The sequence below is a fragment of the Falco peregrinus genome, chromosome 18, assembly GCF_023634155.1.
Source record: "Falco peregrinus isolate bFalPer1 chromosome 18, bFalPer1.pri, whole genome shotgun sequence".
Classification (NCBI taxonomy): domain Eukaryota; kingdom Metazoa; phylum Chordata; class Aves; order Falconiformes; family Falconidae; genus Falco; species Falco peregrinus.
This window is the reverse complement of record NC_073738.1, coordinates 3,079,840-3,107,288: the sequence shown is the minus strand read 5'-3', so window position 1 is coordinate 3,107,288 and position 27,449 is coordinate 3,079,840. Positions and strand designations below refer to the sequence as shown.

General features: G+C 60.7%; 4 protein-coding genes across 6 annotated transcripts; 2 read left to right on the top strand and 2 right to left on the bottom strand.

The window, feature by feature from the left end:
• The first annotated feature begins 78 nt into the window (after positions 1-78).
• On the top strand, positions 79-11,697 carry NT5C3B (5'-nucleotidase, cytosolic IIIB). 3 transcript variants are annotated; one of them, XM_055789815.1, is made up of 9 exons: positions 79-102; positions 5,205-5,303; positions 5,936-6,005; positions 6,438-6,484; positions 7,020-7,105; positions 7,287-7,376; positions 8,712-8,874; positions 9,888-10,088; positions 10,425-11,697. In XM_055789815.1, the coding sequence occupies exons 1-9, from the start codon at positions 94-96 to the stop codon at positions 10,533-10,535; spliced, it is 876 nt and encodes a 291-aa protein (XP_055645790.1). In that variant the 5' UTR covers positions 79-93; the 3' UTR covers positions 10,536-11,697. The 3 variants fall into 3 exon arrangements, with proteins under 3 accessions (XP_055645790.1, XP_055645791.1, XP_055645789.1); XM_055789816.1 differs by lacking the exon at positions 79-102 and adding an exon at positions 4,901-4,972; XM_055789814.1 differs by lacking the exons at positions 79-102; positions 5,205-5,303 and adding an exon at positions 5,331-5,824.
• KLHL10 (kelch like family member 10) lies at positions 109-4,850 on the bottom strand. The gene is made up of 4 exons (XM_027780094.2): positions 3,679-4,850; positions 2,676-3,165; positions 1,438-2,055; positions 109-787 (listed from the first exon to the last, which is right to left on the bottom strand). The coding sequence occupies exons 1-4, from the start codon at positions 3,822-3,824 to the stop codon at positions 590-592; spliced, it is 1,452 nt and encodes a 483-aa protein (XP_027635895.2). The 5' UTR covers positions 3,825-4,850; the 3' UTR covers positions 109-589.
• Positions 11,698-12,036: 339 nt separating the features above from the next.
• Positions 12,037-19,038, bottom strand: FKBP10 (FKBP prolyl isomerase 10). The gene is given in 11 exon segments (XM_005232638.3): positions 12,037-13,411; positions 13,852-14,015; positions 14,192-14,222; positions 14,224-14,335; positions 14,740-14,929; positions 15,271-15,416; positions 15,722-15,911; positions 16,019-16,164; positions 16,488-16,677; positions 16,994-17,139; positions 18,820-19,038. Coding segments are annotated over 11 exon segments (1,695 nt in total). The 5' UTR covers positions 19,014-19,038; the 3' UTR covers positions 12,037-13,225.
• A 1,555-nt stretch (positions 19,039-20,593) lies between these two features.
• P3H4 (prolyl 3-hydroxylase family member 4 (inactive)) lies at positions 20,594-24,834 on the top strand. The gene is made up of 8 exons (XM_055790136.1): positions 20,594-21,101; positions 22,495-22,644; positions 22,911-23,082; positions 23,162-23,290; positions 23,398-23,543; positions 23,630-23,713; positions 23,885-24,026; positions 24,116-24,834. Exons 1-8 carry the CDS (start codon positions 20,631-20,633, stop codon positions 24,127-24,129), a joined length of 1,308 nt encoding a protein of 435 aa, XP_055646111.1. The 5' UTR covers positions 20,594-20,630; the 3' UTR covers positions 24,130-24,834.
• The last annotated feature ends 2,615 nt before the right edge of the window (positions 24,835-27,449 follow it).

Below are 27,449 nucleotides of genomic sequence, written 5' to 3'. Positions count from 1 at the left end.
ATAGTGGGGACTGCATTCCACGTGTTGGTGACTGGGTTGTAAGCCTCCACGCTCCGAAGCCGCCTGTTTCCGTCAAATCCTCCTACCTGTAAAATGCCAAAGGTATGGACTTGAAATAGGCTTTTCCTCACCCGCCGAGCCAGCCAAATCAGTTTGTGCACAAGAAAGATAGTAACTGGTCCTGCCTCATTGACTTCAGTCTGAGCATTGCTGAGAGCGTGGGACCTCAAAGCGCAGTGCTTGCTTATTGCAGACTGCTCCCTTAGGTCTTTCTGGAACTTCCACAAGTATTTTGTACAACTGTCAAGATTTTACAGTTCTACAGAGTTTAGATGCAGTGCATGGACGGGATAAACAGGACCAAGCGAAATGTTCTGTGCTGCTGACACTATTAGCAGCAGCAGAAAAGAAATTTCTTTGCTGCAGCTGCTTAAAAATCGTCCATACATTTTTCATAACAAAAACCACGGAGGTGATAATATTCTCAGGAGGCTTATCAACCGTTCTAGCTCTGACTTTCTTACCTAAACCTCAAGCAACAAGCAAATGCCCAGCCTGAAAATCTAGGGAATGCAGATTAGCAAAAGTACTACGGGTGCTGGGTGGTGGCACGGCAGAGCTGCTGCCTCTCTCTTACCGCGTACACTTTGTTTCCATATGCCATCACGCCTACACCGCTTCTTCTTCTTCTCATTGGGGCTATAAAGGTCCACTGGTTTGTTGTGGCATTGTACGATTCAGCTGTGACCAAGCATTCGTTTCCGTTGAACCCACCGCAGATATACACCTGTTACAGGAGAAAAAAAAAAAAAAAAAAAAGGTGTGAGCATGGCAGTTATACTCTTGGTGGGAGAGCATGCTGAAGAGAAAATGGTGTGGCTGGGTTTTGGGGGGTTTTCTTCTTGTGTTTAATGGGAATGGAGTTTGAAGTAGTAAAAGCACAGGGAGTTATTCGGGCCAGCAGGGATTTAGACCCTTTATTTCCTGAAGTGCATGAAGCAGGTGGGTATAGCGTTTAATTTGTGGCCAGGAGAAGACCAGGCAGCAAGTGGGCTCTTGGTGGTAAGCAGCTCTGGAAGAGTTTAGCACTCTTGTCTGCATCTCCACCACCACGCCAGTCAGTTGCCATCTCTTAGAGAACTTTATATTGGTAACTCCAGGATTTAATTAATAAGGTTTATGTGACCTTTCTTTTTCTTTCCAATGATGCATCACATTAAAGGGAGCATTTGTTACCTTTCCGGTTCCCACAGCTCCCTTTTTCTATCTAGCTGTGGTAGCTGTCTTTATCGGGTATGCATCCCAAGAAGAGGGTCCATATGAAAGGACAGGCATTTGCTTGCCATGTAACACCGCGCACAGATGTTTGTTTGGTTCCTTATCCTGCTCGCCATACTTCAGCCTTAACTGCTTCCAATAATCTCGCGGTCGGTTTACCTTATCATGCAGCACGGTTGCGTTAGCGTCGCTTCTGTGCTCGTTCATGGGGGCAATCAGTGTCCACTGGTTCGTGTCTGGCTCGTAGCGTTCCGCTGTGTTGAGGCGCATGTATCCATCAAACCCTCCCATGGCGTAGATGAAGTTGTTGAGAGTGGCGACGCTGACGTAGCAACGCCGCGAGTGCATGGGTGCAACCTGCTGCCACGTTTTCTTAAGTGGGTCAAACCGCCTGACAGTGTTGAAATAATCCATGCTGTCAAATCCTCCAACAAGGTAGATAAAGCCTTTTAAATAAACAGTGCCGTGGTAGGCAAGGGGGCTCTCTTGCTCAAGTGTGATATTCAGCCACTTGTCTGCACGGGCATCATACGTCTCGATAGCGTTGGTTGGGCTCCCCCCGCTCCAGCCTCCGACGGCAAACAGGATGGCATAGGGGAGGCGAGGCCGGCTGAGCACGTTGGAGGAATTGGAGTAAGATGGGCCATACATGTTGAGGTTGTACATTTCTGTCAGCGTGTTTATGATGAGGCCTTTGCACTCCTCGTTGTCCTTCACATAATCGTGTGTTTTGACGTTGTTCATGAAGTATTCTGCTTGCATCAGTGCCAGTCGAACCTGAAAAATGCAGAAAGGTGAGAATATTAGCGCAGAATGTTTACACCTTGGTATCCTTTGTGGAATGGTTCCAGCACTGGGTGGCTTTGCTTTCAGGCTACGATGCTGTCTAAAGCTTATTAGAGAACCAGAGAATTAAATATGTAGGTTTTAGGTAACCCAGCAAAGGGTGTGCAGGGGTAAATTGTTCCATTTCATGGCAGGGAGCGTGCCGCTGCTTTGGCACAGTGCTTTCCTGTACGCACACCGACGCTGCCCTAACGCATGCTGGTATTTGCATAGCACAGCTTGTCTAGGCAAATGCTCACAAACTCTGTGTGTGTAGAGATAACGTTCTGCGTGAACTTTGGCCCTTCCTGGATGTGAGGAACAGTTAAACTTAAGCTCTAAGGGTGAGGAGGTGTGTGCTTCAAAGGTGTGCCCCGTGTCCCAGCACAGGATCTGCAACCTGTGTCCCAGCGCAGCAATAGCCTAACGGTCTGAAAGCTTAATTCTTTGTGAGCACTGTGAGGGGGCTGCAATTTCCTCTAATTTTACAAGAAAACCAAAGTACCTCTGGCTCAGCTGCCCCCTGCCCAGCTCCGCAGAGCCACCCAGGCCCGCGCCGCAGCAGCACTGACCTGGCCCAGCAGGACAGCGATGTGCTGCCTCCTGTTCTGCGGATCGTGAGCAATCCATTTCAGAATAGCCTCAAACACACCGTCTTCTTGTTTCACGTTGAGGTCGTCCTTCTCGATGATGTGTTTTAGCTCGTCGACAGAGAGGTCTAGAAACTCTGTGGACACCCTGGTCATGTCCTCAAAGTGACGGAGGATGAACTCATAGGCTGCTTTTCGCAGGTCAGGACAGTGGTAATAATTTGTGAGCTTGCAGATGCCGATGCAATTTTCCAAGCATAGCTGGGATTTCAGGAACTCGCAGCACAGTCTGATGATGCCCATGATATTGAACTGGTCTGCTGCCATTAGCAAACTTTCAACATTGTCAACAGTGATCGGTACTGTCCTGGTGTAGGCGTACTCGATAATAAGCCTCATCATTTCAGGTGAAGTGCCAGGGATTTTATATACTCTCTTCTCTGTGGTGTTCCAGCTGCTGGTAAACATAGCCCTGCAAAAACCAAAGCAGTTCTGGTAGGAAAAGCTCTGCTGCGTTAAACCCTGACCCCGTTATCCCCTGTGACTTCTTTCCTGGGCACCAGTTTGGGACTGCACACTGGGAGGCTGTGTAGTTTATTAATTAATGTTTTCCCAGCTGGTTGTTTTAAAAAGGAGACACTGCCTCTGGCTGTGGACAGAGAGCAGCAGGGCGAGTGGTCACCTTGCTTCAACAAGAATGCCAGAGAACGTGTGGGGCAGGAAAACCTCCTGCCCGACGGCAGGTAAGCCGGGCTGGCTGGGCTCCCAGCCCTGCACCGCATCCGGGGGTTCCTCAGACACCACGTCCAGAGCCGCTGTTAGATACTAGGTTGTGGATTAATCCTGGTGTCCAGGGGGGGTACCAGGGCTACGGGCAACTGCTGGAGTCTCAGTGCTGACATAAGCACTGGAGGTGCGCTAAGGTGGTGTGACCCAGGCTGGGAAATTCTGTTTGTCCCCGTCCCTTCTTGTTTCAAGCACTGACCTGAAATACTGACTGCAGCTGCAGAGGATGTTCTTGTGAGCGTTGAATTCGACACCATCCACGCTGATGATCACATCACAGAGTTTCCCTTCCAGGCGAAGCTCATTGAAGATGTTGCAAGTCATAGCACTCATCTTCCTCTCCATGTGTGAGGATGAGTATCTACTGGGGTCTAAGCTATCACCCACGTTGAAGCCTGAGGCAGTGGAAGGTGCTTCTCTCTGAGGTGCTTACAGGTCTCTTAGCTTGCCCGCCAACATCGCCTCTGGAACCCGGCCTGTCTGGTGGTTCTGGAATGCGCCCCATAATGAGGTCACAGATGCAAGGGTGGCCTGGAGCTGGTTGCAGTGGTGCCTGGGCTGGCAGGGCTGCAAACCCCTCCCCAGGCAACGGGGTCCTGCTCCTCCCAGGCCCCTCGCTCTAGGGCTGCCCCCAGCCTTTGCTTAACCACAGTCCACATTACACCAGACCCTGTACCTACACCCTCTGAATGGCTCCTCTGAGCAAAGACAGCCTTGTGATTCCCCTGCAACCTTTTAATATTATTTCGCCTGGGTATAAAGGTCCCCAGAGCATGGAGTGCTTGTGAAGTGCCCTTGTACCAGCTCACACAGGAGGAGGCTGAGGCAGGCTGGCTGATGGCAGCGATGAAGGACAGATGCTCCTGCTGCTCCAAAGGAGCAGCAGAAGGTGCCACACGGAGAGTGAGGGGACAGGGACCCCCATCCTGGTCCTCACTGGCTTAACTCATGGTGCTGCTTTTCCTCTGTGCTTCGCCAGGGCTGTCGATGCCCCGGGTGCCCCGGTGGGGGTGTTCGCCAGGGCTGTTGGTGCCCCGGTGGGGGTCTCCGTGGTGCGGGGGAGCAGTTGGGGCTTTATCGTGTCACTGTCGGCGTGGAGCGGGGTTGAGTTACATGAGTTTTGTGGTATCGCTGGGGGAGGTGTGACGGCACAGAGACACCCTTTGCCGTGGGGTTTGTATTATTGTTATCTTTTAATTTTCACTTCCACTTTCGCCTTCCTGGCTCGGAGCGTGTTGCAGGGGAAACGCAACCGCCAGCGCCGGCACCGGCCGGAGCCGCTTCGGGCGCGGGGGCGCAGCCCCAGCCTGGGAGTGCAGCGGGACCCGGGCACCCCCCCGGGCAGCCCCCTGCCCCCCCCAGCCCTGGATATACCCCCCGGCCCCCCCCCGGGCCCCCCCCAGCCCTGGCCCCGCCCCCCATCCCCGCCCCCCCGTCGTTCCGCCCCCTCCCCGCGGCTGCGCGGCCCCGGCCCTGCGCGGTGCGGAGCGATGGTGAGCGCGGGGGCTGCGGGGGCTGCGGGGGGCGGGCCCGAGGGACCCCGAGTTGGGGGTGGGGGGTGTAAAGGCTGGGGCAGGGCTGGCCCGGGGGAAGCGGGGTCCTGGGGGAGGCGGGGAAGGCGGCCGGGGTGGAGAGAGCACAGCGGGGGCTGGAGGGCATCGCCCCCCCCCCCGCAGCTGCGAGGGGTCGCGGGGCGTCACGGAGCGCGGGGGTCTCTGCCCGCAGGTGCCTGAGCTGGAGAAAGCCACGGTCCGCATCCAGCAGCCGGAGCGTGTCCTGGGGACCATCCGCGCCATCAAGGAGCAGGGGATAAACAAGCTGCAGGTACTGGCCCAGTTTGGCTCCAGCACTGATGAGGCTGGGAGCAGGCAGTGCATCACCCTCACGCTGGGTCCAAGCCTTCATCTGCCTCCTCTTCCTCAGCCTGTCCAGCCGGGGCCTGGCTGCTCCCAGCCCACGTGCAAGGGAGCCCCTCCGCGTTTGGGGTTGCAGACGAGATGCATGGACGAGAGGGGGGACGGGGCTGGTTTTCCCGTCGAGGCCCAGGCTGGTGGCTCTCCCCAGATGGGCCGTTTTCCTCAGTTATACAAGCTATAAATACAAGCCAATCCCCAGACACCCCCTCCACCCACAGCAATAAGTCAGCAGGATTAAGCCATTTGGTGCTGATAAGAGTGCCACAGTGGGAGGGGTGCTGGCTGGCTCAGACGGGGACATCTGCTTGGTGGCTGGCAGGAGTGGCAACGGTCTGTGCCCTGCTGCGAGTCAGCACCCTCACGTGGGACCTGCTGGCGCGGGATTTGCATCCGTGCAGGCAGCAGCACCCTTGGCTGGCTGTGGCAGAGGTGCTGGGCGCTGGGATTTGCATCCGTGCAGGCAGCAGCACCCTTGGGTGGTTGTGGCAGAGGTGCTGGGTGCTGGCTCACGTGCACATCTGGTCTCCTCTCGCCTTCCAGGTCATTTCTGACTTCGACATGACGCTGAGCAGGTTCGGATGCAACGGCAGACGCTGCCCCACTTCGCACAGTGAGTGGAGCTCGTTGTTTTTATTGTTGCTAATTCTGTTTGGTTTCCGTGTTTCTGTTCTCAGTCCGTGGCTCCTGCTCTCTGCCCCCCTCCTTTGCCGAGCCTGACTGCTCCGTCTTGTTCTCCCTTGGTCCACCTCTGGGATTTGGCTGCTTGCTCCCAGCCTGCTGTGGGAGCTGTCTCCTGCTCTTGCTGCTTCTTCTACTACTTGCATCACGCTGCTCTCTCCCAGCTGAGCAATGCCCTACGATCAGCACGTGCCGCAGGTTCACGGCCATGTTCACCGCTGTGCCGAGATCCCGTGGCGAGCCTGTGCTCAGCTCCACGTGCTTGTTTTGGGAATTGCTGGCGCTGGAGGTGCAGGATACCTGCCTTTTAGAAAGCCTTTTAATGTTTCTGGGCTATGACATTGGCATTTTGTTGCCTTTACAGATATCCTGGATAACAGTCGTGTCATCAGTGAGGACGGCAAGAAGAAGGTAGGTGCTGGTTTGTAAGGTGCTGCTTTTTGGCTCTGTGGGTTTTGTCCCTGTCGTGCATCTCACTCTTGCCCTGCTCTCTGTCCTGGCAGCAAGGTGCAGCTTGGAGAGCTGTTCACGCGAAACGCTGCAAGCTCTCCAAGCTGCACCTTGCTGCCAGGACAGAGAGCAGGGCAAGAGTCCCAGCTGCATTTCAGCCAGTGTGATGGAAAAAGAAGTTGAAAAGGGAAATTAAATTTGCAATGCTCAGCTGTGGGCATTTCGGTCTGATGAGGGGAGGAAGGGTGTAGGCGTGTGTGTCTGTACATGCAGTATCTGCAGCAAGGTGAGAGGCAGCCGGGCTGCCGGAGAGTTAACGCTTCCTTCCGAGATCTCCAGATTTGCACAGAGTGAAGTTGTTTGGTAAAACAGTTTTGGTTGTGTTTTCCATTAGATCCTTTGGAGGAATTTAGAAATGCTTTTTTGTTGTTGTTGGCTACAGTCTCTTTAGAGGTGACGTTCACTCTGTTCTCTTTCTATCCGTGCAACGCTCCAGCTGAGAGATCTGCTGCACTATTACTATCCCATTGAAATCGATCCCAACCGGACGCTGGAAGAGAAACGTCCGCTCATGGTGGAATGGTGAGTGCTTGTATCTAATGATTTTGACCTTGTCCTGGCAACTTCTTGCCCCCGAGGACTACAAGACACAAGGCATGAACTGTCTCTAGGCTTGGTGGCCATACCGGGAATTCGTAGTCGTTATTTTTCTGACTGCCTTAAGGCTGCTGCCCAGGAAGCTCACCCTGCTGCCTTTCCCTAGGTGGACCAGGGCCCATGAGCTGCTGTCGCAGCAGAAGATCCAAAAGGGTGACATAGCCCAGATCGTCAGAGAATCGGACGTGATGCTGAGGTAGGGGCTCGGGTTTGGCTGCCTGTGGCCCTTTCCCTCCTGCTACGGTGCAAGCGGGTCTCCTTGCTTTCACCCCGAGCTGTGCCTGGTCTCCACAGCGCGGCAGATCCATATCTCCCTTCCTGGGGCTGAGCTCTGATCGTGAAAGAGCCAGAAGTCAGCGCCGTGAGCCGCAGCCTCAGCTTCCACCTCCCTTGGGTCTTGGCCGGGAGCTGCCAAGGGGATGGATGATGGGCAGAGAGAGCTGCCTGTCTTGCAGGGTGGGCTAGGGGGGCAGCATGCAGCTCCCCTTGTCCAGGAGGGATTTCCTCTCCACACACTGTAAATGCTGGGTCTTATCCAGGCCCTTGGCTCAGCATCACATTTTCACCCACAGCTCAAAAACCTGGTGCTAAAACTTGCTCTTAAAGTTGGCCTCGGCAGCGATGGCCCTAAAAGGGGCTCAGGGGCACCTTGGTCTGAGCAGCCGCCGGTCTCAGGGAGGAGGTGGTGTCCATGTCCAGGTCTTCCTGAGCCCAAGCTCCCCTTCTGCATGGAAATCATGTCCCAGCGGACTGGGACTGTTACATGTTTGATCCCACTCCCAACCAGTCTGACCTGTTGCATCTCTCTAACGTCGGGTTCCTGCGTGGGCTGGCAGCACCCCCCTCCTGCGGGCATGTGCCGGCGCGCTGTGCCCTGTGTCCCTGTCAGAAGCTGGATGTGTGCAGGGACAAACCCCTTGCATGCACAGGGAATGCCACAGGAATGCCAGTGCCACCAAAAAAATTTGCAGAGCGCCCTTGTTTGGGGAGTCCTGGGCAGAAATAGGAGCCTCGTAGCTGGGCTGAGGGTGCTCACAGCCCACGGTGCTCCGGGCACCTTGCTGCCAGGACAGAGAGCGGGGCAAGAGTCCCGGCTGCGTTTCAGCCAGTGTGATGGAAAAAGAAGTTGAAAAGGGAAATTAAATTTGCAATGCTCAGCTGTGGGCATTTTATTCTGATGAGGGGAGGAAGGGTGTAGGCGTGTGCGTCTGTACGTGCAGTATCTGCAGCAAGGTGAGAGTCAGCCGGGCTGCCGGAGGGTTAACGCTTCCTTCTGAGATCTCCAGATTTGCTCAGAGTGAAGTTGTTTGGTAAAACGGTTTTGGTTGTGTTTTCCATTAGATCCTTTGGAAGATTTTAGAAATTTGGAGGAATAGAAAAAAAAATAGAAAAAAAACCCCAAAATTTGTGTTGTTGGCTACAGTCTCTTTAGACATGATGTTCACTCTTTCTTTTTGTGCAACGCTCCGTTGTTTATGCATATATATATGTATAAACTTGCAATACCGTGTAACGGACACTTCTGCCCTAGGGATGGATTCAATGAATTATTTGATCAGCTGCACAAGTACAACATCCCCCTGTTCATCTTCTCGGCTGGCGTTGGTGACATCCTTGAAGAGATTATCCGTCAGGCCAACGTCTTCTACTCAAACGTCAACGTGGTGTCCAACTACATGGACTTTGATGATAACGTGAGTTTCTGCGTCACGTTTGTGTGGTGGGCTGGCAAAGAGGAGAGTTGTCGGGCGAATCGAGGGCTGCAAGATGTTTAACGGAGACACTACTGGGTTAAAAGCTGTTGGTTGACATCTCTAATTAGGTATTCGATGGCTGTAGATGGAGCTGACCCTTTGCTGGGTCCCAGCAAAGCCCGAGAGGCTGGTCGGGGCCTCCTGCCCCGTTTGTGCTGTGTCTTCAAGGGCTGCGAGCTGCTGCCACCCTAGCAGCCCCCTGAACATCAGCCCTGGGGGGTGGTAGAGGTTCCCTGTCCTCACGGGGAGCTGGGGCAGCAGTAAGAGCGGGGACAGATGAGGTGGGCAGGCAGGGTGCGGGGACAGCTGAGCATCGGCTCGCAATCTCGGGGACTCCTCGCCTTTCAAACTTGTTTTTTTGGTGGCGGAAAGGGTGCTGCTGTCTCTGTGTCCGGCGCTGTGTGCTCCATCCTGGTGCAGGGTGAGGATGGAGTTAACTGACCACAGAAGTCTCTCCTGAGCTGAAGGCCAGATGTCCTTTAAAGCAGTGTGGAAGGCTTTTTGTTGATGTACTAAAGCCTGAAAAGTCCCAACGCACATTAGAAAATTGCACGTCTCTTACAATGAAGCCCTCTGTTCCCACGGGTGGTGTGTTGGGACAGACAGTCCTCGGGGGAGCATGGGACAGCGTGACAGTGCTGCCTACTGCTGGGGTCCTGCTGCGCCCTGGGGCTCCCCTCACTGCAGCTTTCCGTGGCCCCTGACCAGCTCCAGGGCAGCGTCTCCATCCTTGGGTTTGGTCTCACCATCTGGGAAGGGGTTGCCCTGCAGAAGGGGGCTCCTGGGGACTGTCCCCAGCTGTTTCATGGCTGCTGGGTTTCCACACTCCTTGGAACACACCTAGAGCTGGTGCCCTGTGAGCATCCCCCCCAGTTTGCCCGTTCCAGAAAGGGTGCTGAGGCTGCGGCACGGCGAAGGGTTTGCTGCGGGATCAGCCTGTCTTGTTTGCACAGGGAGTCCTCACGCGTTTCAAGGGACCTCTCATCCACACCTACAACAAGAACAACAGTGTCCTGCAGGGTACGGAGTATTTCCAGCAGCTGAGCACTAGGACGAGCATCATCTTGCTGGGGGACTCCATGGGGGATCTGACAATGGCAGATGGCGTTCCCAGTGTGGAGAACATCCTCAAAATTGGCTTTCTCAATGACAAGGTGGGTGTGAGAAGCAGTTGTCTTGCTTCCGCGCCAGCCTTCCCCAGGCGCGAAGCCTCGGGGGACAGTGGAGAGGGGCAGGCAGCTGTCCCAGTGATTCAGGGGGTGCAAGAGATTCTGCAAGCTGCTGTGGGGTGCATGGAAGGACTGGGGGTATCTGCTGAGCTCCCAGTGCGCCTGGGGCTTTGTCGGGGTGGTTATTGACCCCTCTTCAGTAGCATCAAGACGCAAGGGCTGTGGGGGCAGCACCTTTGTTCCCAGCCACTGGTGTTTATGGTCCTCTCCTCTCTCTGTGGCGCTCTCTTCTCCTCCCCCATCCCCACGGCCACCCTGCAGGTGGAAGAGCGGAGAGGGAAGTACCTGGATGCCTACGACATCGTGCTGGAGAGCGACGAGACCCTGGATGTGGTCAATGGGATTCTCCGGTACATCCTTACCGAGACGTGAGCTGGGAAGGCAGCATCCCAGCTCCGGCCCCTCCGCAAGGCGCCTGGGCAGTGAATGTCCTTCCCTGGACAAAGCTGGACTAGATCTGGTACCTGCTGCGCTCCATCCTGACGCTGGGCAGGCTCCCTGCCCTGGCTGCTGTGTGTTGCGCACATCCTGCCCTCACGCACCCTCTTCGGTCCACGCTGGAGCAGGAGGGATGAGGTGGAGGAAACTGCTTCACTCCCTTTACCCCAGCTGTGCCCATCCCACCGGGGCTCCATCCCACCCGGGCTCCATCCCACCCGGACTTTCTCCCTGCCACTGCCCAGGGCCACAACAAACCGTTCCATGTTTCAGGTACGGAAACGGAGACCGTTTGCTGTGGTTTGAGGACAGAACCTGTTTTAGATGAAAGCTGTTTAGTTCTATTGTGTTTCTGTCTAAGAAAACAAGACGAACTCTCATCCTGCTTTCTGTGGGCTTCAAAGCGCCCGGGCTGCGCTCCAGTGGTGCTGGCACAGCACCCAGCACCACGCACCCCACGCAAACCCTGCGGTGCCCTGGCCCCCGTGCCCTGCTATCCCTCTTGCTCCATTACAGTTCTTGCTGGGAAAAAAAAACCAGCCAACAAGGCTTTTCCAGTCATCCCCGGAGTGCTGTGGAGCTCATCTGATGCTGCTGCACGAAGCAAGGATTAAGTTCATCTGTGGAGGGTTTTGGGGGGGGGGGGCGGGTCCAGCAGCAGGCTGGGTGCTCCCAGCAGCGCGTTTGCAGCCCACTGGTATGGACGGGGAGGAGAGGCTGATGGCAGCATTCTGTTTTTTTAAGGAATATTTTAGCTAACTGTGTGTGTGTCATAAACTTCTGGGCTGATCCTGGGCTCTCAGAGCAGCGGTAGGAAAAAAACCTCTTATTTCTGTGTAACCTCTGGTAACGTAAAGGGTAAAGCTGTGACAGCCCAGATTCAGCACGGGGCAAATTCTGACCTTGACGTGAGAAACTGCTTTTATGTCCCGTCCCGCCGCCTGTGCTGGTGGCAGCAGGAGCCTGTGCTGGTGCAGGATGAGCCCCAACACCAGCTCTTTGGGGACCAGTACACAGCCCAGGGTGGCAGCCCCTGCCCTGCTGCCCAGGGGCTGTGCTCCACCTGACTGATGAATAAATGTGACTTCTGAACGCGCAGGCAGCATTCTCCTCCTCAAAATAAAAAATCTTGGCTAAAGCTGAGTTCGTACCCAGCGCCCAGGGCTTGGGGCTGGAGCCGCGCTGCTCCCCAGCTCCAGGTTGTCCCCATCCCTGCCAGCGCCCACCGGCTGTCACCTGGAGCTCCGTCTGCCTTTGCTGGGGGATGCCAGGAGCAGAGTTTGGGTTTCTCTCTCTCCTGCCTGATCCGGCAGGTGCTGGAGCCTGAAATCCCCCTGGGCACCGCGCTCCCAGGGACCGGCGAGGCGAGGCTCTGTGCCGCTGCCCCGACATGCAGGAATATTTCACGGCAAATTAACCTGACACAAAGGCCAACTCCGTGGAAACCAGTAGAAGTTATTTATTTGGTGCAAGGTAGAAGTTGTCGTTTGAGAGGTTCGCCGTGACCCTTTGCACTGTTCTCTTCTTGAATTTCTTTTCTCTCGCTCTGCAAGACACATTGTGCAAAAGCTTTCATTGCTGGCGGGAGGTGATGGAGCCGTGCTGGTCACAACTGGCAAACCCGAGAACGCCGAGTTAATTAGCTGCATTTAGGTATCAAAATAAAGTTGGGCTGATTTTTTCTCAGTCACTGAGGGCTGTGGCTGCAGGGCAAGGAGGATGCAGATGGGGACGATGCTGCTCCCCGAGGGCCTGGGTGGGAGAGGTTTTGTGGTTTCCTTCTCCCAGCTGACAAGTTTGCCAGGTCCCATCCCTGCTGTCTCCAGGGGCCCAGGATTTCTGGAACAGCGGCTGCCTGTAGGATATCGGGGTTTTGCTCTGGGAACCTGAGCCCCTTGCCCCAGGGAGGAGGGCAGCGGGGAGCAGAGGCTGGGCCAGCAGCAGGGACCAGCATGAAAGGCTTCTCTTTATTTCTCTTCTCTAAAGAATTTTATACGCGTACATAAAAAAAAACAAACCCAAACCCTATCCCTAAACTACAAAATGCTGCAGTAGAAGAGGGGAAGCCCCCCAAGTGCCCACCCCAGGAGGCAGCACGGGCAGGCGAGGAGGCTGGAGCGGGACGTGCAGTCGCTGGCTGAGGATGAAGGGGTTCGGGGAGGGGATGCTGCTGTCCCGGCCCTTCCGCAGGAGCTGGGGGCAGGGGGTCGAAACGGGGTTTGGCAGTGGAGTGGGACAGGGCAGGGCTCCAGAGCCCCCCCGGCATCCTCGGTCCCGCTCTGTGGCAGGGGTGGTGTCAGCAGAGCTGGGGGGCATGAGGGGATGGCACTGGTTGGAGCACGGGGGCTACCGGCCCCGGGGTATCGAGGCTCCCAAGAAAATGGGTGTTTCCCATCTTCTTGCCTGGGTTTGTTAGCTGGGGGGTGGTGAGTTTTCTTGCCCAGGAGGAACAAGATAAAAAACCCTCAGTTAAATAATAGGGGGCAAAAAAAATCAAAATGTGCCCTCCTGCAGGGCTGGGGGGGGGGGGGGCAGGGGTGGATTCCTGGGGCAGCTGGTGGGGGAGAGCGGCCATGGCACGGCCAGGATGAGTTCTGTCTCCAGGGGAGAGCGGGGTCTGTTCCTTAGAGCTCCTCGTGGATCTTCTCCTGGTCCTCGTCCGACTTCAGCTTCAGCTCCTCGGAGGTGATCTTCCCGTCCTGGTTGCGGTCCTGGTTCCTGAACATGTCGGCGATGACTTTCTCTGGGTCGGAGCTGGGCATGAGGCGACCTTTCCCTTCTGCCACCTGGGTCTTGATGAAGGTGGAGAACTGCAGCAAGGAGAGGGGAGAGATCGTGGAATCACAGGATGGTTTGGGTCAGAAGGGACCTTGAAGATCATCTAGTCCACCCCCCTGCCATGGGCAGGGACACCTGCCACCAGCCCAGGTTGCTCCAAGCCCCGTCCATCCTGGCCTTGAACACTTCCAGGGATGGGTCTTTGGTCCGTGCAGCACCGGCACGGCAGGGAGCACCGTGACCCGCGCCATGGGCAGCAGCCAGGCAGCCGTTGGTGTCCCTGCATGGTCACAGCCCTGCCCGCATCCAGCAGTGATGCTCTGGGCTGGGGTGCTTTTCCTGCACAGCTCTTCAGGCTCCCGAGTGCCCAGGGGCACCCTCCTTTGGGTGCTGCTGCCCAGGGTGGGGTCCCCTGCGCCCCCATGTCCTCCCGCACCCCGTAACCCTGCGGTCTGGCGGTGCCCTCGCTCACCTCCTCAGCGGGGATCTCCCCATCCTTGTTCAGGTCCATCTGCTCGTAGAGGCTCGCCGGTGGCTCCCCGTGCCAGATGAAGAGGTACCCCTCGGGGACCCCCTCCTCCATGGAGATGAGCTCCACCTCGAAGCGGAGCACAGCGCTGCCTGGCACCCCCCGCGCTGAAAAGACGAGTGATGGAGGAGCTGCCGCACCTCGGGGGAGCTCAGCAAAGCGCTGGGAGAAATGCCCCCAGCCCCCCCACTGGGGTGAGGGGGTGAAGGAGCCCAGCAGGGGTCTAGCAAGGCAGGACCCCCCCGGTTTGCATTGCACGGGCAGCCGCACGCCGCTCCCCTACCTCCGCTCTCGCCGTGGCCCAGGTGGGGGGGGGATGATGAGCACCCGCCTCTCCCCCGCGCACATGTTGAGGAGGCCACTGTTCAGGCCCTCGATCACCTTGTTGGCTCCCAGGGTCACCTCCTGGGGCTTCTCGTAGTCGTGGCTGCAGGAGGCACAGGGGGGACCACGCAGCTGAGAAAGCCCCTCGGACCCCGTGGGCAGCCCCGCCATGCCCCAAATCCCATCCCTTCCACCCCAAAATCCATCGCCCGCCACCCCCGGCATGCCCTGAGCTTCCACACCCTGGATCCATCCCACTATGCCATGAGGTTCCACACCCTTGTCCCCCTACACCCCAACCCCCTGTGCCCTCCACCCTGCAGTGCCCCCCAACCCCACACCCTCCACCCTGCTGCACAGCCGTGGCTGGTGCTGCCCCTTGTGAAGAGCTGACGCTCCCAGCGCTGCTCCGGTGCCCGTCCGCCCCCCCAGCTCAGCGCCTGGCAGGATCTGGCCCTGTGAAGGATGTAAAGGTGGGCTTGGGGCAGCCCGGGAGCGCGCACGCACGAGGAGAAGAGCCTGGTGCCGTCCAGCAGGGAGCAGTTGTAGTGGTAGCGGACGAAGTCCCTGTCGCGGGTGGTGATGTTGCAGCCCTCGGGCCGGTACACGGTTTCAATCTCCACTGGGTCCGCAGGGTTGTGGAAGTCGATGATGTGAACATCAAAGATGAGCACGGCTGAGCCGGGAATTTTATCCCCTGGAAGAGAAGGGCAAGAAGAGCTGCTGGGAGAGCTGCTGGAGCGCCACGGGGCCGGTAAAGCCGTTCCCTGCTTCTTCTCATGCCCCACGACGTGTCCATCCCTCGAAGCCCCAGCTCTGCACACTGATATCAGCTGCGTCCCTGCCCGCGATGCCCCCCACAGCGCCCAGAGCCCTGGGGATGGCGGTGGCCCCTGCAGTGAGGAGCTGGCCCTGCTTGGCCAGCGCTTTCCTGATGTCAACCCCGCGGTGTGCCGGTGTACAGGGCTGGAGGAGGGGGTGCCACAGCCCCCAGCCCCACCATGCAGGCATGCCGGCCCCTGTGGGGCTGCCCTTTACCTGCTCCGTTCTCCCCATAGGCCAGGTGTGGGGGCACGACCACCCGCCGCCTCTCTCCCACGCAGACCCCTTGCAGGCCCTGGTCCATGCCGGGGATGATGTAGCCCTTCCCGATGTAGGTGTTGTAGGTGTGATTGCGGGAGTAGCTGCAGCGAGAGAAGCCCCCCAGCACCATCATGCAGGAGATCCTGACCCATCAGTCTCCCCCCAACCCCTACACCCCAGCCCAACCCTCCCAGCCTCTGCTGTGCTCCCCCAGGAGCCAAACCTTGCCCCTAGAGATGCAGCAAACAGGGGTGGTCTTTTTTAGCCTATTTCGTGCCCGTTACGACCCTCTCCTCCCCCTCCCGCTCCAATTCTCCACCCCCTCCTTGCAGCCGAGCAATGGGGCAGGAGACGACATCAGAGGACATCAGGGCATCTCCCTGCTCAACCGCTTCGCTCCCCACACCTGGAGTCGAAGAGTGTCCCGTCCATGAGCGTGCCGTTGTAGTGGTAGCGGACGAAGTCCCCGGTCACAGCTCTGCGCTTGCACGACTCCGGCACCTCCAGGTGCTCCAGGAAGACGCCGTCCTTGGGGTTGTGGAAGTCCACCAGCAGCACGCTGAACACCAGAGATGCCTGCGGCGGGATCACGGTCCCTGGGGAGGGGACACGGGTCAGCTCAGACAAGGGTCCTGGTGGTGGGGGTCTCCACGCAGAGCCGGGAGGGAAGGGGCCAGGCACGACAGGGCGATGCCTGACTCACCGTAGCCCTTCTCCCCATACGCAAGGAACGGGGGGATGATGATGCTCCTCTTCTCCCCAGCGCACATGCCCAGCAGCCCCTGGTCCATGCCCTTGATCAGCCAGCCGGTGCCCACGTAGGTGTCGTAGGTGCTGTCCTTGCTGTAGCTGGTGGGGAGGAATGAGAGGGGGGCGGGGGGACGGCACTGGGGCCACGCCAGCTCCCCCAGCCTGAGCAGTGCCATGCGGGAGGTTGCTCTGGGGGCCACGGGGCTCCAACTGGCCCTGCCGAGGTGCAGGAAGAGAGACCACGGACGGGGGAAGGCTGCTCCGACCGGGGTGCAGCGTGGGGCCCCCGTGTCCTCCCGCAGGCCGGTGTCCCCTGGTCACTGCCATCCCTGGTGCCCCCAGCCCCAAGTTGCAGGGTGCATCCAAGCTGCAGTGCCCCGTGTCCCAAGGCAATGGTGCATCCCAGCACCAGTCCCCTGTACCTGGAGTCGAAGGGGGTGCCATCCAACAGCGTGCCGTTGTAGTGGTACCGCACGAAATCGGAGTTCTCCACCGTGCGGTTGCAGTGCTCCGGTTTGGACAGGGTGGTGATCTGCAGCTTGTCGTTCTTGTTCCAGATGTCCAGCATGATGACATCGAAGTACAAGGTGGCGTCTGGGGGGATCAGCCCCGCTAAAGGGGCAGCAGCGAGGACAGAGCATCTTAGAAGGGACCAGTGCCGAGCCCAGGCAAGGCGAGGGCTCTGTCCCCTAAAGCCCCCCAAGCCCGCTGCTGCTCGGGGCTGCTGGCCATGCGTGCCAGCCCCTGGGAAAGCAGCAGACCCCCGGCGGGGCAGGACCCCTGACTGGCAGGGAAGCCCTGCTTAGGCACCGCTTGCCCTGGCAATGGAGCTGCCCTTTGCCAGCTGGGCACCGGACCCCCAACCCCCCTAATGCCGGCCCCGGGGGGTTTGCTTCCTCCACCCCCCCACCGTGCCGCAGCCCCTTACCCACACCAATGCTGCCGTAGCCCAGGTGGGGGGGCACGATGAGGTGACGCCGCTCGTTCACACACATGCCCTGCAGCCCCCGGTCCATGCCGGTGATCAGCCGCCCGACGCCCACCACACCAGCCACCGTGGCCCCTCGGTCGTAGCTGGGGCGAAGGGACAGACCCGTCAGCGGCACGGCAAAGGGTGAAGCCCCCAAAGCCGCCTCTGCTGGGGGTGCTCAGTGCCAGCACTGAGGGCTCAGGGTGGATCCAGAGCCAAACCACAAACCCTGCAGACAAGGAGGGATGGCGCAGGGCTCCCTGGTGCCTGCCCACCGTGGGGACAGAGTGGGGGGACAGGGCTGCCCCCTCCCCAGGGGTACACATAACCCACCGCAGCCAGCGGGTCCCTGTGCTGCAGGCAGAGCCCACAGCTCAAACACGTTGATCCTGACGGGATCAATCCTGCACTGCCCGGGGTGGAGCTGCCTCCCGCAGCACCGGTCAGGGCTCTGGCCTGACCCTGCACCCAGCACCCTGGAGGCAGGGGAGTGCAGATCAGACCCCCTTGGTGCAAAGGAGGTGGGTGATGCTTTCAGGTTGGGACCAAACCCATCACAGCCGGCAGCTCCCGGGCTTTCTGCTGCTTCCAAATCGTTTTGCATATGGCACATTTGGAGCTTTATGCAGCAAGGAGGAAAGAAGACATCCCAGGCCTCATTTTTAAACTGCAGATTTGTTTTTATTTTAAAATCTTCAAGTACTCCAAGAAACAACTGGGGCTATTTCAGATAAATTGAAATCCTTCATCCCCTTTAATGCGCAGCTGATGCTTTCTCCTGGCAGCACACTGCAGTCCTCAGGACAAGCAATGATTTTAGCAGCAAATATCCCCAGACCCCCACCACATCTGGGGCGCACAGCAGCAGTGGCCGTGCACGGTGCAGTTACTTTCTCCCCCATTCATGCTCGCAAGAAAGATAAGACACAATAAACCGGAGCAGGACCCCTTTGCTTTACAGGGCTCTGAAAAAAACGCCTGCCTGGAAAGTTTTTGTTCCTACGTGGGGCTGCAGCCCCAGCACAGCCCATTTAGTTTTCCTCCTTTTGCTGTGTCCCTGATTCTCCCCCTGCTCGTGGCGGTGCAAATCAGGGGCTGCACCAACACAAACACGGATTTCTAGCCAGCGTGAGCGGAGCAGGATTGGTGCATGGGCTGAGGAAAACTAAGACGAGCCAGAGCGAAGCCTCTTTGGTAATGAACGGGTTTCATTCCGCTGCTGCCACGTTTCAAAGTGCTTTACGTGTTTTCCCTGCCTGTGCAGCACATGCAAATACATGTTGCTGAATGAAAACCATCTCGCTTAGGGCCAAATCCTGCCCGTGCCTGAGACGGGCTTCCCAGCACCCTGCAGCACCCCGGAACTGAGGCACACACAGGGGTCCCCAATGGGCAGCGGGGGGCTGCTGCAAAACCCAGGGCGGCAGCACGGGCGCTGGGCAGGGGCTGCTGGAAAAGGGTGGGAAGGGGCTGCAGCCGCGGGCAGGGGGGCTGCGCTCGGCAGCTTCTTGGGGCCACACCGGGGCTCCCCAGGCTGACACGTGTACAGGGCTCGCTGGGCTCCCTGTCCTCACCCCCAGCACCCGCCGAAAGCCCTCCTTGGGGTCAAAGCTGCGGGATCCGGGGGCCAGCCCAAGCAGGGGCTACCGGCTCCTTGCCATGCTGGCCCTCGGGGATGCGCCGGGGTGACAGGCACGCGGCTGGGGGGGAGGCATGCAGGGGTCCCCTCCGCAGCACGCGGCAGCCGGGGCCGCATGCATCCCGTAAAGAGCCGAGGGCTATACCTGGAGTCAAACTTTTTGCCATCTTTAAAGGTCCCATTGTAGTGGTAGCGAATGAAATCCCCCATCTGGACTTCCCGCAGGCAGATTTTGGGGATATAGTATCTGTCTATCACCACGTCTTCCAGGGGGCCGGGGTCACCCAGCCCCAGGACCCCCAGGATGCTCAGGAGGAGGACGAAGCTGCCGGGGGACATGGCGCTGGGAAGCTGCCGGCGGCGGAAAGGCACGGCGGGGGGAGGGAAGGCGGGGGGGTGGGGCCCGGCCGCCCCTTCCCGCAGGATTCCAGCCCAGCTGGAATTTCTGTACACGTGGACCCCGGGCCTGGCACGATGGCCAGCCACACTCCCACCATCAGTCGCCCCATGGCATCGCCGGGGCAATTATTCCCCCCAGGAAAAGTCACAACCACGAAGCTCCACGTCAGGAAAGTTTAATTTTTTTTTTTTTTTTTTTTTTTTTTTTCCCTGGGCAGTTTCATCTGCCAAGGAAAAAGCTGGAGAGCTGTTTGGAAGCAAGTTTGTGCAGCTGGAGGTCCCATCCCAGCGCCGCTCGCTCCGGGTCCTAGTGCTGCTCCCAGCAGCCTATTCCCTGCCATTATCGCTCCCATGGATCAGGATGCTGCTACTCTATCCCTGGCACTTCTGCAGAGTAAATAACACGGAATGAAATGTTTTAATAACACCTCTGCCCTTCCCTCTGCTGCTGACAGATCTCTTGCTGAATGGCGATGAAAAAAAAATGCAAAATTATCCTTCTAACGGTCTTTCCCGGATAGGAGTAGGGTCAAATGCACACGTTGCCCACATATCCCCGCTCCCCCAGACCCACCAGTGAGGGACAGGCACATCCCAGCACATCCTGAGTAGGAAATACAACAGGCCGTGAATCCAAACTGGAACCCGGCTCCTCCGAGCACGGTGCTACTGGTGAAAGCAACAGCTCCAGCAAAACGCTGTGGGGTCCCTGGAGCCCGGACCCCGGCTGAGCAACCTCAGCACCGCCTGGAGCAGCCAGGGGGGACTCGGGGGGCTCCCCATAGCACATGGGGGTCAGAGCCTGACTTTGGGGGCAACGGCACCCCAGCCAGCGTGCTGTTGAGCTGCCCGTTTGCAGGGAGGTGCTGAGCACTGCTAACGGCCTCTGCTCCGCAGGATGAAACCTCGGCAGTGTCCTGGCTCCTGCCCCGCGCTGCGACATCCCTCAGTGCCACTGTCCAGCCGGCAACAAAGCGCTGGGCTTGGGCTGGGGCCAGTGTGGCCGTGCCGAGGCCTGGCACGGTGCAGCCCTGGGATCTGGCACGGCACAGTCCCGGGATCTGGCACGGTGCAGCCCCAGGAGCTGGCGCAGTGCAACCATGGGATCTGGCACGGCACAGCCCCGGGAGCTGGCACAGCACAGAGCGTGTGGCCTCCGCTTTGGCACCAGCCGGCAGCAGCCCCAGCCGGGCTGGGGGACCCGGGGGCAGCGCAGGGGGGTCCCCAGCGCACCCCGGGGCCGCAGCCCAGGGCACACGCCAGCACCCCCCGTGCAGCGCCGGGCGCACCCCCGCGGACCTGCAGCCCCCGCGCACCCCCGGCAGCGCGGGGCACCGAGCCCACCCGGGGAGCGCGCAGCACCCGCGCAACCCCCACGCCTCACCCCGCGGGGGGCGCAGCCCCGCCCCCCGAGCTGCACCCCGCGGGCGCTGCGCCAGCCGCGCAGAGCCGCACTAAGACCCTGCGCGCCCGCCGCGCACCGCCCCTTCCCCGCCGCCCGCCCCCTGCGCGGAGGGCTGCGCGGCACTGCGCGGGCAGTGCGCGGCGGCGGCGGGGATGGGCGGCGCGGCGCTGGCGCTGCTGCTGGCGGCGGGGCTGTGCGCGGCGCAGTACGAGGAGTACAGCGTGCGCGGGTTCCCCGCGGCCGCGCTGGAGCCGCTGCAGCGCGCCTACGCGCGGGCGCTGGCGCAGTACGCGGGGGCGCAGTGGGCGGAGAGCGCCCGGGAGCTGGAGGCCAGTCTGCGCCTCCACCGCCTGCTGCGCGACAGCGAAGCGCACTGCCACCGCCGCTGCGCCGCGCCCGCGGAGGGGGCCCCCGCGGAAGAGCCCCCCGCCGATGGGGACCCCGCGGCGTGGGAGTGGGAGCGGGAGATGCAGCTCTTCGAGCGGCTGCTGCGCCGCGCCGGCTGCCTGCGCGCCTGCAAGCGCGACCTGCCCGTCTTCCAGCTGCGCTACCCCCCGGCGCAGACGCTGCGCGACTTCCAGCGCCGCCTGCCCTACCAGTACCTGCACTACGCGCTCTTCAAGGTGAGGCTGCGCAAATGCTGCGCAAGGGGGCTGGTGGCAGGGGGTGGGGAGTGGAGGGGCGTCCTGTGCCTCCATCCTGTGTCGTTCTGACCTGTGCCCCCCCTCCCCCGCTCTGCCCCCCCATCGGGCACACCCTCCATCCCATGCCCCATCCTGCACCCCTCATCCTCTGCCGCTTGCCCTACACCTCCTCCTCAGCACCCCCATCCTGTACCCCTCATCCTGCATCCCCATCCTGTGCCCCCCCGCTACGCCACCAGCCTGCACCCCCTGATCCGCATCCCCTGAACCCCGCTTTCCTCTGCCCTGTACCCTGCGACTGTCACGTGCTTTCCTGTCCTGCACGCCCCTTGCTGCACTCCCCATCTGGCACCCACCGCCCCTCTCCTCCATCCTGCCCCTGCGCCGTGGCACGTCAGCATCATCTGGGATGCATCAGGCAGGATGTGAGGGGTGCACCCGAGACTGGGGTCCCCTGTGGTTGTGTCCCCCCACCCCACCTTGTGTTGCCCTGTTCCCCCAACATCCCCCTGGCCAGGCAGAGCGTTGTCTGGGGAGGGGGACGCAGGGGCTGCCCCAGCCAAGGGGCCCACACTGGGGGATCCAGTGCCACTGTGATTGCTGTGGGACATGTGTCTGGATGCTCCATCAGGGAGAAGCGCTTCCTCGGCCCCACGGTGCAGACGTGGAGGGAGGTTTCGTAAGGCATCACCTCGGGGCGACCCTCCTTGGGCCAGAGTGACTCTGGCAGGGGACACCCCCTCCTCAGGCACCGGTGCTGGTCGGGGTCCCGAGCTGTGCTGCTGGTCGGCTGCCAGCGCGGATGCTGCTTTAGTGCTTAGTGCTGCTGCCCCGCTCACCTGGCAGTGGCAAGGAACAGCCTGGCCTAGATCCTTAATGCCTTTTCCTCTTGCTCTGGCCACGACCCATTTCATGGGCGGTTTGTTCAACAACCCCCCCATATTGCTCCCCTGAAGTTGCAACCCGAGAGCTCATAAAGCAGCGGGGGGAGCAGGGGCAGCTCGCTGGGCTCATGGCAGCGCCCAAGAAGAGCAGATGTATGGATCTGACACACACCATGTGGAGCTCTCCTGGCTGGCTGCGGGGGTCCGTGAGGGGCCACGCTGTCCCCGTGCCCACCACGGGCACGGAGCGGGAGGTCGGTGTGGCTGGATTTACTGGTGTCATCTGTGTTCCCGGCCCACTGTCCATCGGTGCCAGTGGATGGCTGGGCTTGGGGCTGGCGCTGGGGGTGCTGGGCTGTTCTCTGCTGAGAACCAGCCTTCCGCCCTGCAGCCCTGGGGTCTGGCTGGGTGCTGAGCCCCCTGCAGCCGCAGCATTGGCCCCGGCTGCCCTGTGGCAGGCTGCTGCACCAACTCTTCCTCCCTTCCAGTCAAATAAGATCGAGAAAGCGGTGTCCGCTGCCCACACCTTCCTGCAGAAGAACCCCAAGCACGAGATGACCTTGAAGTACCTGAACTATTACAGGACGATGCTGGACGTGGATGAATACCTGGTCGACCTGGAGGCTCGGCCCTATGAGGTGAGGAGGGGGTGGGAGAATGGGTCCCTGGGGCTTGGTGTGTACCTGACTGCGACAGCCTGGTCCTGCCAAACCCCGAGGGAAGCGGCTCTTCCTTGCTGAGCCCTGGTCGCTCATGTCCTGCCCTCAAAAAAGCATCTCTGTGGGATCTGTGCTGGGGACGGAGCCGTCTTGGGGAGAGTGGGGCAGGTCGGTGCTGCTGTCGGGCAGAGCCAGGCTGCGGTGCCTGGCGAGGAGGTGAGCGGCACCCGCTTGGTCCCCGGCAGCCGATATTCGTGCGGTCGGTGAAGCTGTACAACAACGGGGATTTCCGGAGCAGTGCGGCCGACATGGAGCAGGCACTGACCGAGTACTACAAGGCATACGAGGACTGCCTGGCCAGCTGCGAGGGTGCCTACGAGCTGCAGGAATTCAAGGACTTCTACCCCGCCATCGCAGGTGACCGGGCGGGGGGCCAGCAGGCTCATGGCGGGGGGGCTGGGGGCCAGTGGGCACAATGCCTGACACCTCCCCCCAGACCACTTCGTGAGCGTGCTGCAGTGCAAAGTGGACTGCGAGACCGAGCTCACCCCCAACGTGGGTGGCTACTTTGTGGAGAAGTTTGTGGCCACCATGTACCACTACCTGCAATTCGCCTACTACAAGCGTGAGTGCCAGCGGGAGCAGGGGACTGTGTCCCCAGGCCACCGTGGGGTGTTGTGGAACCCTGGGTGGGGTGTTACCCCCCCCATCACCCAGTGCTGCTCCCCGCAGTGAACGACGTGCGGGATGCGGTGCGCAGTGTCTCCAGCTACATGCTCTTCGACCCGGATGACGCCGTGATGCAGCAGAACTTGGTCTACTACCGCTTCCATCGCAAGCGCTGGCGCCTGCAGGAGGAGGATTTTGAGCCCCGGCCGGTGAGGCGCCCCCCAAGCCCCCCCATCCCCTGACTCTGCTGATGGTGGAGGGGCTGACATAGCCCCCGCTCCCTCCCCATTGCCAGGAAGCTGTGCGGTACCACAACCAGATGGTCGCCCAGAAGAAGATGCTGGACTTCGCCAAGGAATACCTGCAGGCTGACGACGAGGTAAACGCAGGGTGCAGCTGGGTGCTTTTGGGGGTGCGGTGGGTGCTGTGGGTACCCCGGGGCAGGGCCCTTCCTTGGGCAGTGGGTCTGACCCCCAAACTAGCCCTGAGAAGAGGCTGCGAACGGGGCTGCCAAGCCCCACCGCCTCCTCCTGCCGGTCCCTTGCTGCAGATGGAGGTGGACAGTGGCGAGGGGCTGGAGGCACAGGACCTGCCCTCCGACGGCGAGTTTGAGGGCGAAGGTGACTACGAGGAGGGCTTCTTCGCGGAGTGGTGGCAGGAGCCCAAGACAAAGGGGGACAAAGCTGACCAAGGTGCTGACGCCAGGGCCGGGGGCTGTGCCGCGGGGTGGAGGGTGGCTGCTGCCCCTGTCCCGGTGCCACCGAGCCCTCCTTGTTTGCAGAGACCCTGCGATGAGCCAGGCGAAGGGGCGCCTGGCCCCGACAGAGCTGGACAGCAGTGGCCCTGCGATGCCATCCTGGGGACGCCGGGCTTCAGGCTCCTGCCAGCTGCCGCACAGAAACTTGGGATGGCGGGGAAGGGCTGATCCTGCCCGGTGCCCTGCGGCAGGGCTGCCTTTGCCGTCTGGACATCTGCTGCCCTGAGCGCAGCCCGATTCCCGTCGGTGGAGCACCAGCACTGCCGAACCTCCCTGCCTGCCCGGGACCCCCTCCCTGCCGCCACCCCTGTCCCCAGTGTCCTCAGGAGCCAGCGGCAGTGCCCCGCAGCACCGGGGTTTACTGTGTCCCTCAGCTCCTCCCCAGGACCTGTGGACAGCGCGCCAGGATCGGGCCCGTGTTGTCTTGAGAGGTTTGGGGGGCTGCCCCTGCTCTGGGAGCAATGCACGGTGCCGCTGGAGCAGGGTGTGTGCTGGTCCTGCCCCTCCTGGGGGCTTCTACCCTGGTGCCTCCAGCCCCCCAGCCCACCTGCCAGAGCCTGGGGTCCCTCAGGGGTCCCCGGCCCTGTGTCCCAGTGTGCTGGTGTCCCCATGCCACCTGGCGAGGCTGCGTCACCCGTGCCCTGCGTGTGCCTTGAGTTTTTGCCACGCCAGCCCTCTGTAGCCTTAAGCTCCGTTAATTTAATACTTCCTGACTTGCACAGTCGCTTTTTTTTTTTTTTTTTTTTTTTAAATATTTACTGGTGCTGAACTTTTAATAAAATCTGGACTGGTCTTTTCATGGCTGCCTCTGCCTCGGGGCTCCCTAGGGTGGGGGTGCGCGGCTGCCACAGGAGCTGGGTGCTTGGGGTGAAAGAGGCCCTGTTGTGGGACACAGAGGGATGGGTTGTGGGGCTGGATACCTCCATAAAATGGGGAGACGCCACAGGGGGGCTGGAGGGGGGCTTGTGGGACTGGGGCACTTTGGAGGCCATGAGAGCAGCCAGGCTCTGTGGAGTTGTGGGGGTCCCTAAGGGGGTGCCCCTTATGGGGATGTGTGACCCCCCTGTTGTGCAGGGGAGGCTGCCAGGTGGCATGGGGGGTTGCAGCGGGGGGGCAGCAGGCTGCACCCACCTCCATCACCTGCTGGTTGCTTTAGGGGGGTGCATCACCCCAACACTGGTCCTGGGGGGGGGGGTGCTGCTGGTCCGCAGGGTGCAGCCTGCATCCCCCGATGCTGGTCCAGTGCAGCAGGGTGGGATGAGCCCCCTCCCGCCTGCATCAGGGCATTCCAGAGCCCGTTTCGGAGGCCGCTGTCGCTGACGACAAGCCCGTGCCTGCCGGGGCGTCGGGCAGCATGTGGCCGCCTCGCTCCTCCCTGCCGCGTTCCTGCTCCCCGTCGAAGTTGGCTGCCAGGACTGAAACCGAGAGGCTGATTCATGGCGTTGGCCGCGGGGGAGGGAAGGGAAGGGAAGGAAGGGGGCGGCGGGGAGGCTGCCAGCACCCACCCTGCCCTGCCCTGCAGCTCCCATGTACCAGGGCTCTCCCAGCTCTGCCATCCCTGTGTGGGGCTGGACACGGCGGTGGGGGACAGGGCTGAGCCCCCAGACCCACGGGCAGGGCTCGGGGCAGCGCTAAGTGGGGGAGCAGCCCATTGCACCCCTGTGCAGGGCAGGGCTGCCGTGTCCCTCGGGAGGAGCGGGGTTTGGCACCGGTGGGTCACGGCCACCCCGGCGAGAGGAGCGGCAGCCCAGATCGGGGGGAGCGCTCAGCTGGCGTTGTGGCCCGGGGGCGGGCGCCCATGGGGCCTCCACCCTGCTCTGATGCGCTGGCCATGGCGTCCCCTTGCCACCCCAAATTCACGCTGGGGGACAGGGCTCCTTGTCCCCACCGTTCCAGCCGGGCTGCCCGGGCTCCTCTCCCTGCTCCCACCCAGTGCAGAGGGGCCGACTGGGGCTGGTGCCCCCCGGGCCCCCCAGGCTGGACCCCGGCAGCGGCGCGTATGGCCACTGTCCCCTGCGGCAGGCAGAGCTGGGATGGGGGGGCAGGAGCAGGGATACGGGGTGGGATGCAGGGGGGCAAGGCGCAGGGCTCCGGGGTGAACAGCGCGAAGGCAGCGCTGTGCTTCCCCACCTCCCATGACCTTGACCAACAAGGAACATAAATGAGTTTTTTAGCCATAAAAACCTCAGCTGTGCTGTGCTGTGCCATGCTGTGCCGTGCTGTGCTGTGCCATGCTGTGCTGTGCCATGCCCTGCCATGCTGTGCCCTGCCATGCCACGATGTGCTTGCCCTGCCATGCTGTGCCGTGCCATGCTGTGCCATGCCATGCCGTGCCATGCTGTGCCGTGCTGTGCCGTGCCATGCCGTGCCATGCTGTGCCCTGCCATGCAATGCCTTGCTGTGCCGTGCTATGCCATGCTGTGCTGTGGCATGCTGTGCCCTGCCGTGCCGTGCCATGCTGTGCCCTGCTGTGCCCTGCTGTGCCATGCCATGCAATGCCTTGCTGTGCCGTGCTGTGCCATGCTGTGCCGTGCCGTGCCATGCCATGCTGTGCCCTGCTGTGCCACGCCATGTGTCCTTCTCCTCCCTGTGCTGGGAGGGCTCTCGCTGTGCCTTGTGTCACCCGCTCTACGCCAAGCAATGAGACCCCGTTTTCTTGCAGACGCATTGGAAGCTCCGTCTCTCGCCTCCCTCCAGAGCTGTGATTTCCTAGCTGAGTCAGCGCCTGCGGCCAGAGGCAGCAGAGGACTGTGAGGGGGATGCAGGATGCGTCCCCTCACCGCCCCCCCCGGGGCAGAACCCTCCTGTGCCCCAGCTCTGGGGTGCTGGAGGCCCGGGGAACCCCATTATGGGCTGGGACGTGCCCTGGTGCCAGGTGATCGGTGACTTGGGCGCTGGGTGATGGAGGCTTCGCCTGGGGCCTGTGGGAAGTGGGTGAGCTGGGAGGTGGCGGCGGCAGCTGGTGGGACCAGTTTGGCCAAGGACTGGGGTGACGCAGGCTGCCGTCAGCCGCCCAAGCCCTTCCCCAGCGCGTTGTGCTGCCGCTGCCGGGCTCCTGCCTCAGTTTCCCCACCCGGGCGGCGTGGAGCCCCTTTGCAGGGCCAGGACCCCGCTGCTGCACCGCCGGCTCCGCACCCCGGCACCCATCGATGAACACCCTACGTGACACAGGAGGCGGGGGCGGCCCACGCACCCCCACAGCAATTAGGAGGCTGTAATTATGGCCTGGCCAGGCTGGGGTGGGGGGGAGTGGGGAGGGCAGCTGGGGAGCAGAGCTGGAGGGGCAGCCCTGAGCCCCCCGCCCACGGCCCCTCCCGGCCACACCACAGTGCTCAGCCCCCGTGGGACCAGGGTCTCC

What these genes read in the sequence shown, in the direction of transcription:
- KLHL10 (XM_027780094.2), bottom strand. Translation starts at nt 3,824, where the DNA reads ATGGAGAGGAAGATGAGTGCTATGACTTGCAACATCTTCAATGAGCTT. An exon ending in TCGCTGTCCTGCTGGGCCAG is followed by an intron (nt 2,056 to 2,675) that starts GTCAGTGCTGCT and finishes TGCATTTTTCAG; the next exon opens with GTTCGACTGGCACTGATGCA. An exon ending in CAACCGTGCTGCATGATAAG is followed by an intron (nt 788 to 1,437) that starts GTAAACCGACCG and finishes CTCCTGTAACAG; the next exon opens with GTGTATATCTGCGGTGGGTT.
- NT5C3B (XM_055789814.1), top strand. Translation starts at nt 5,477, where the DNA reads ATGCATGGACGAGAGGGGGGACGGGGCTGGTTTTCCCGTCGAGGCCCA. An exon ending in GTGAGGACGGCAAGAAGAAG is followed by an intron (nt 6,485 to 7,019) that starts GTAGGTGCTGGT and finishes GCAACGCTCCAG; the next exon opens with CTGAGAGATCTGCTGCACTA. An exon ending in GAATCGGACGTGATGCTGAG is followed by an intron (nt 7,377 to 8,711) that starts GTAGGGGCTCGG and finishes CTTCTGCCCTAG; the next exon opens with GGATGGATTCAATGAATTAT.
- P3H4 (XM_055790136.1), top strand. Translation starts at nt 20,631, where the DNA reads ATGGGCGGCGCGGCGCTGGCGCTGCTGCTGGCGGCGGGGCTGTGCGCG. An exon ending in TGGAGGCTCGGCCCTATGAG is followed by an intron (nt 22,645 to 22,910) that starts GTGAGGAGGGGG and finishes GGTCCCCGGCAG; the next exon opens with CCGATATTCGTGCGGTCGGT. An exon ending in CTTCTACCCCGCCATCGCAG is followed by an intron (nt 23,083 to 23,161) that starts GTGACCGGGCGG and finishes ACCTCCCCCCAG; the next exon opens with ACCACTTCGTGAGCGTGCTG.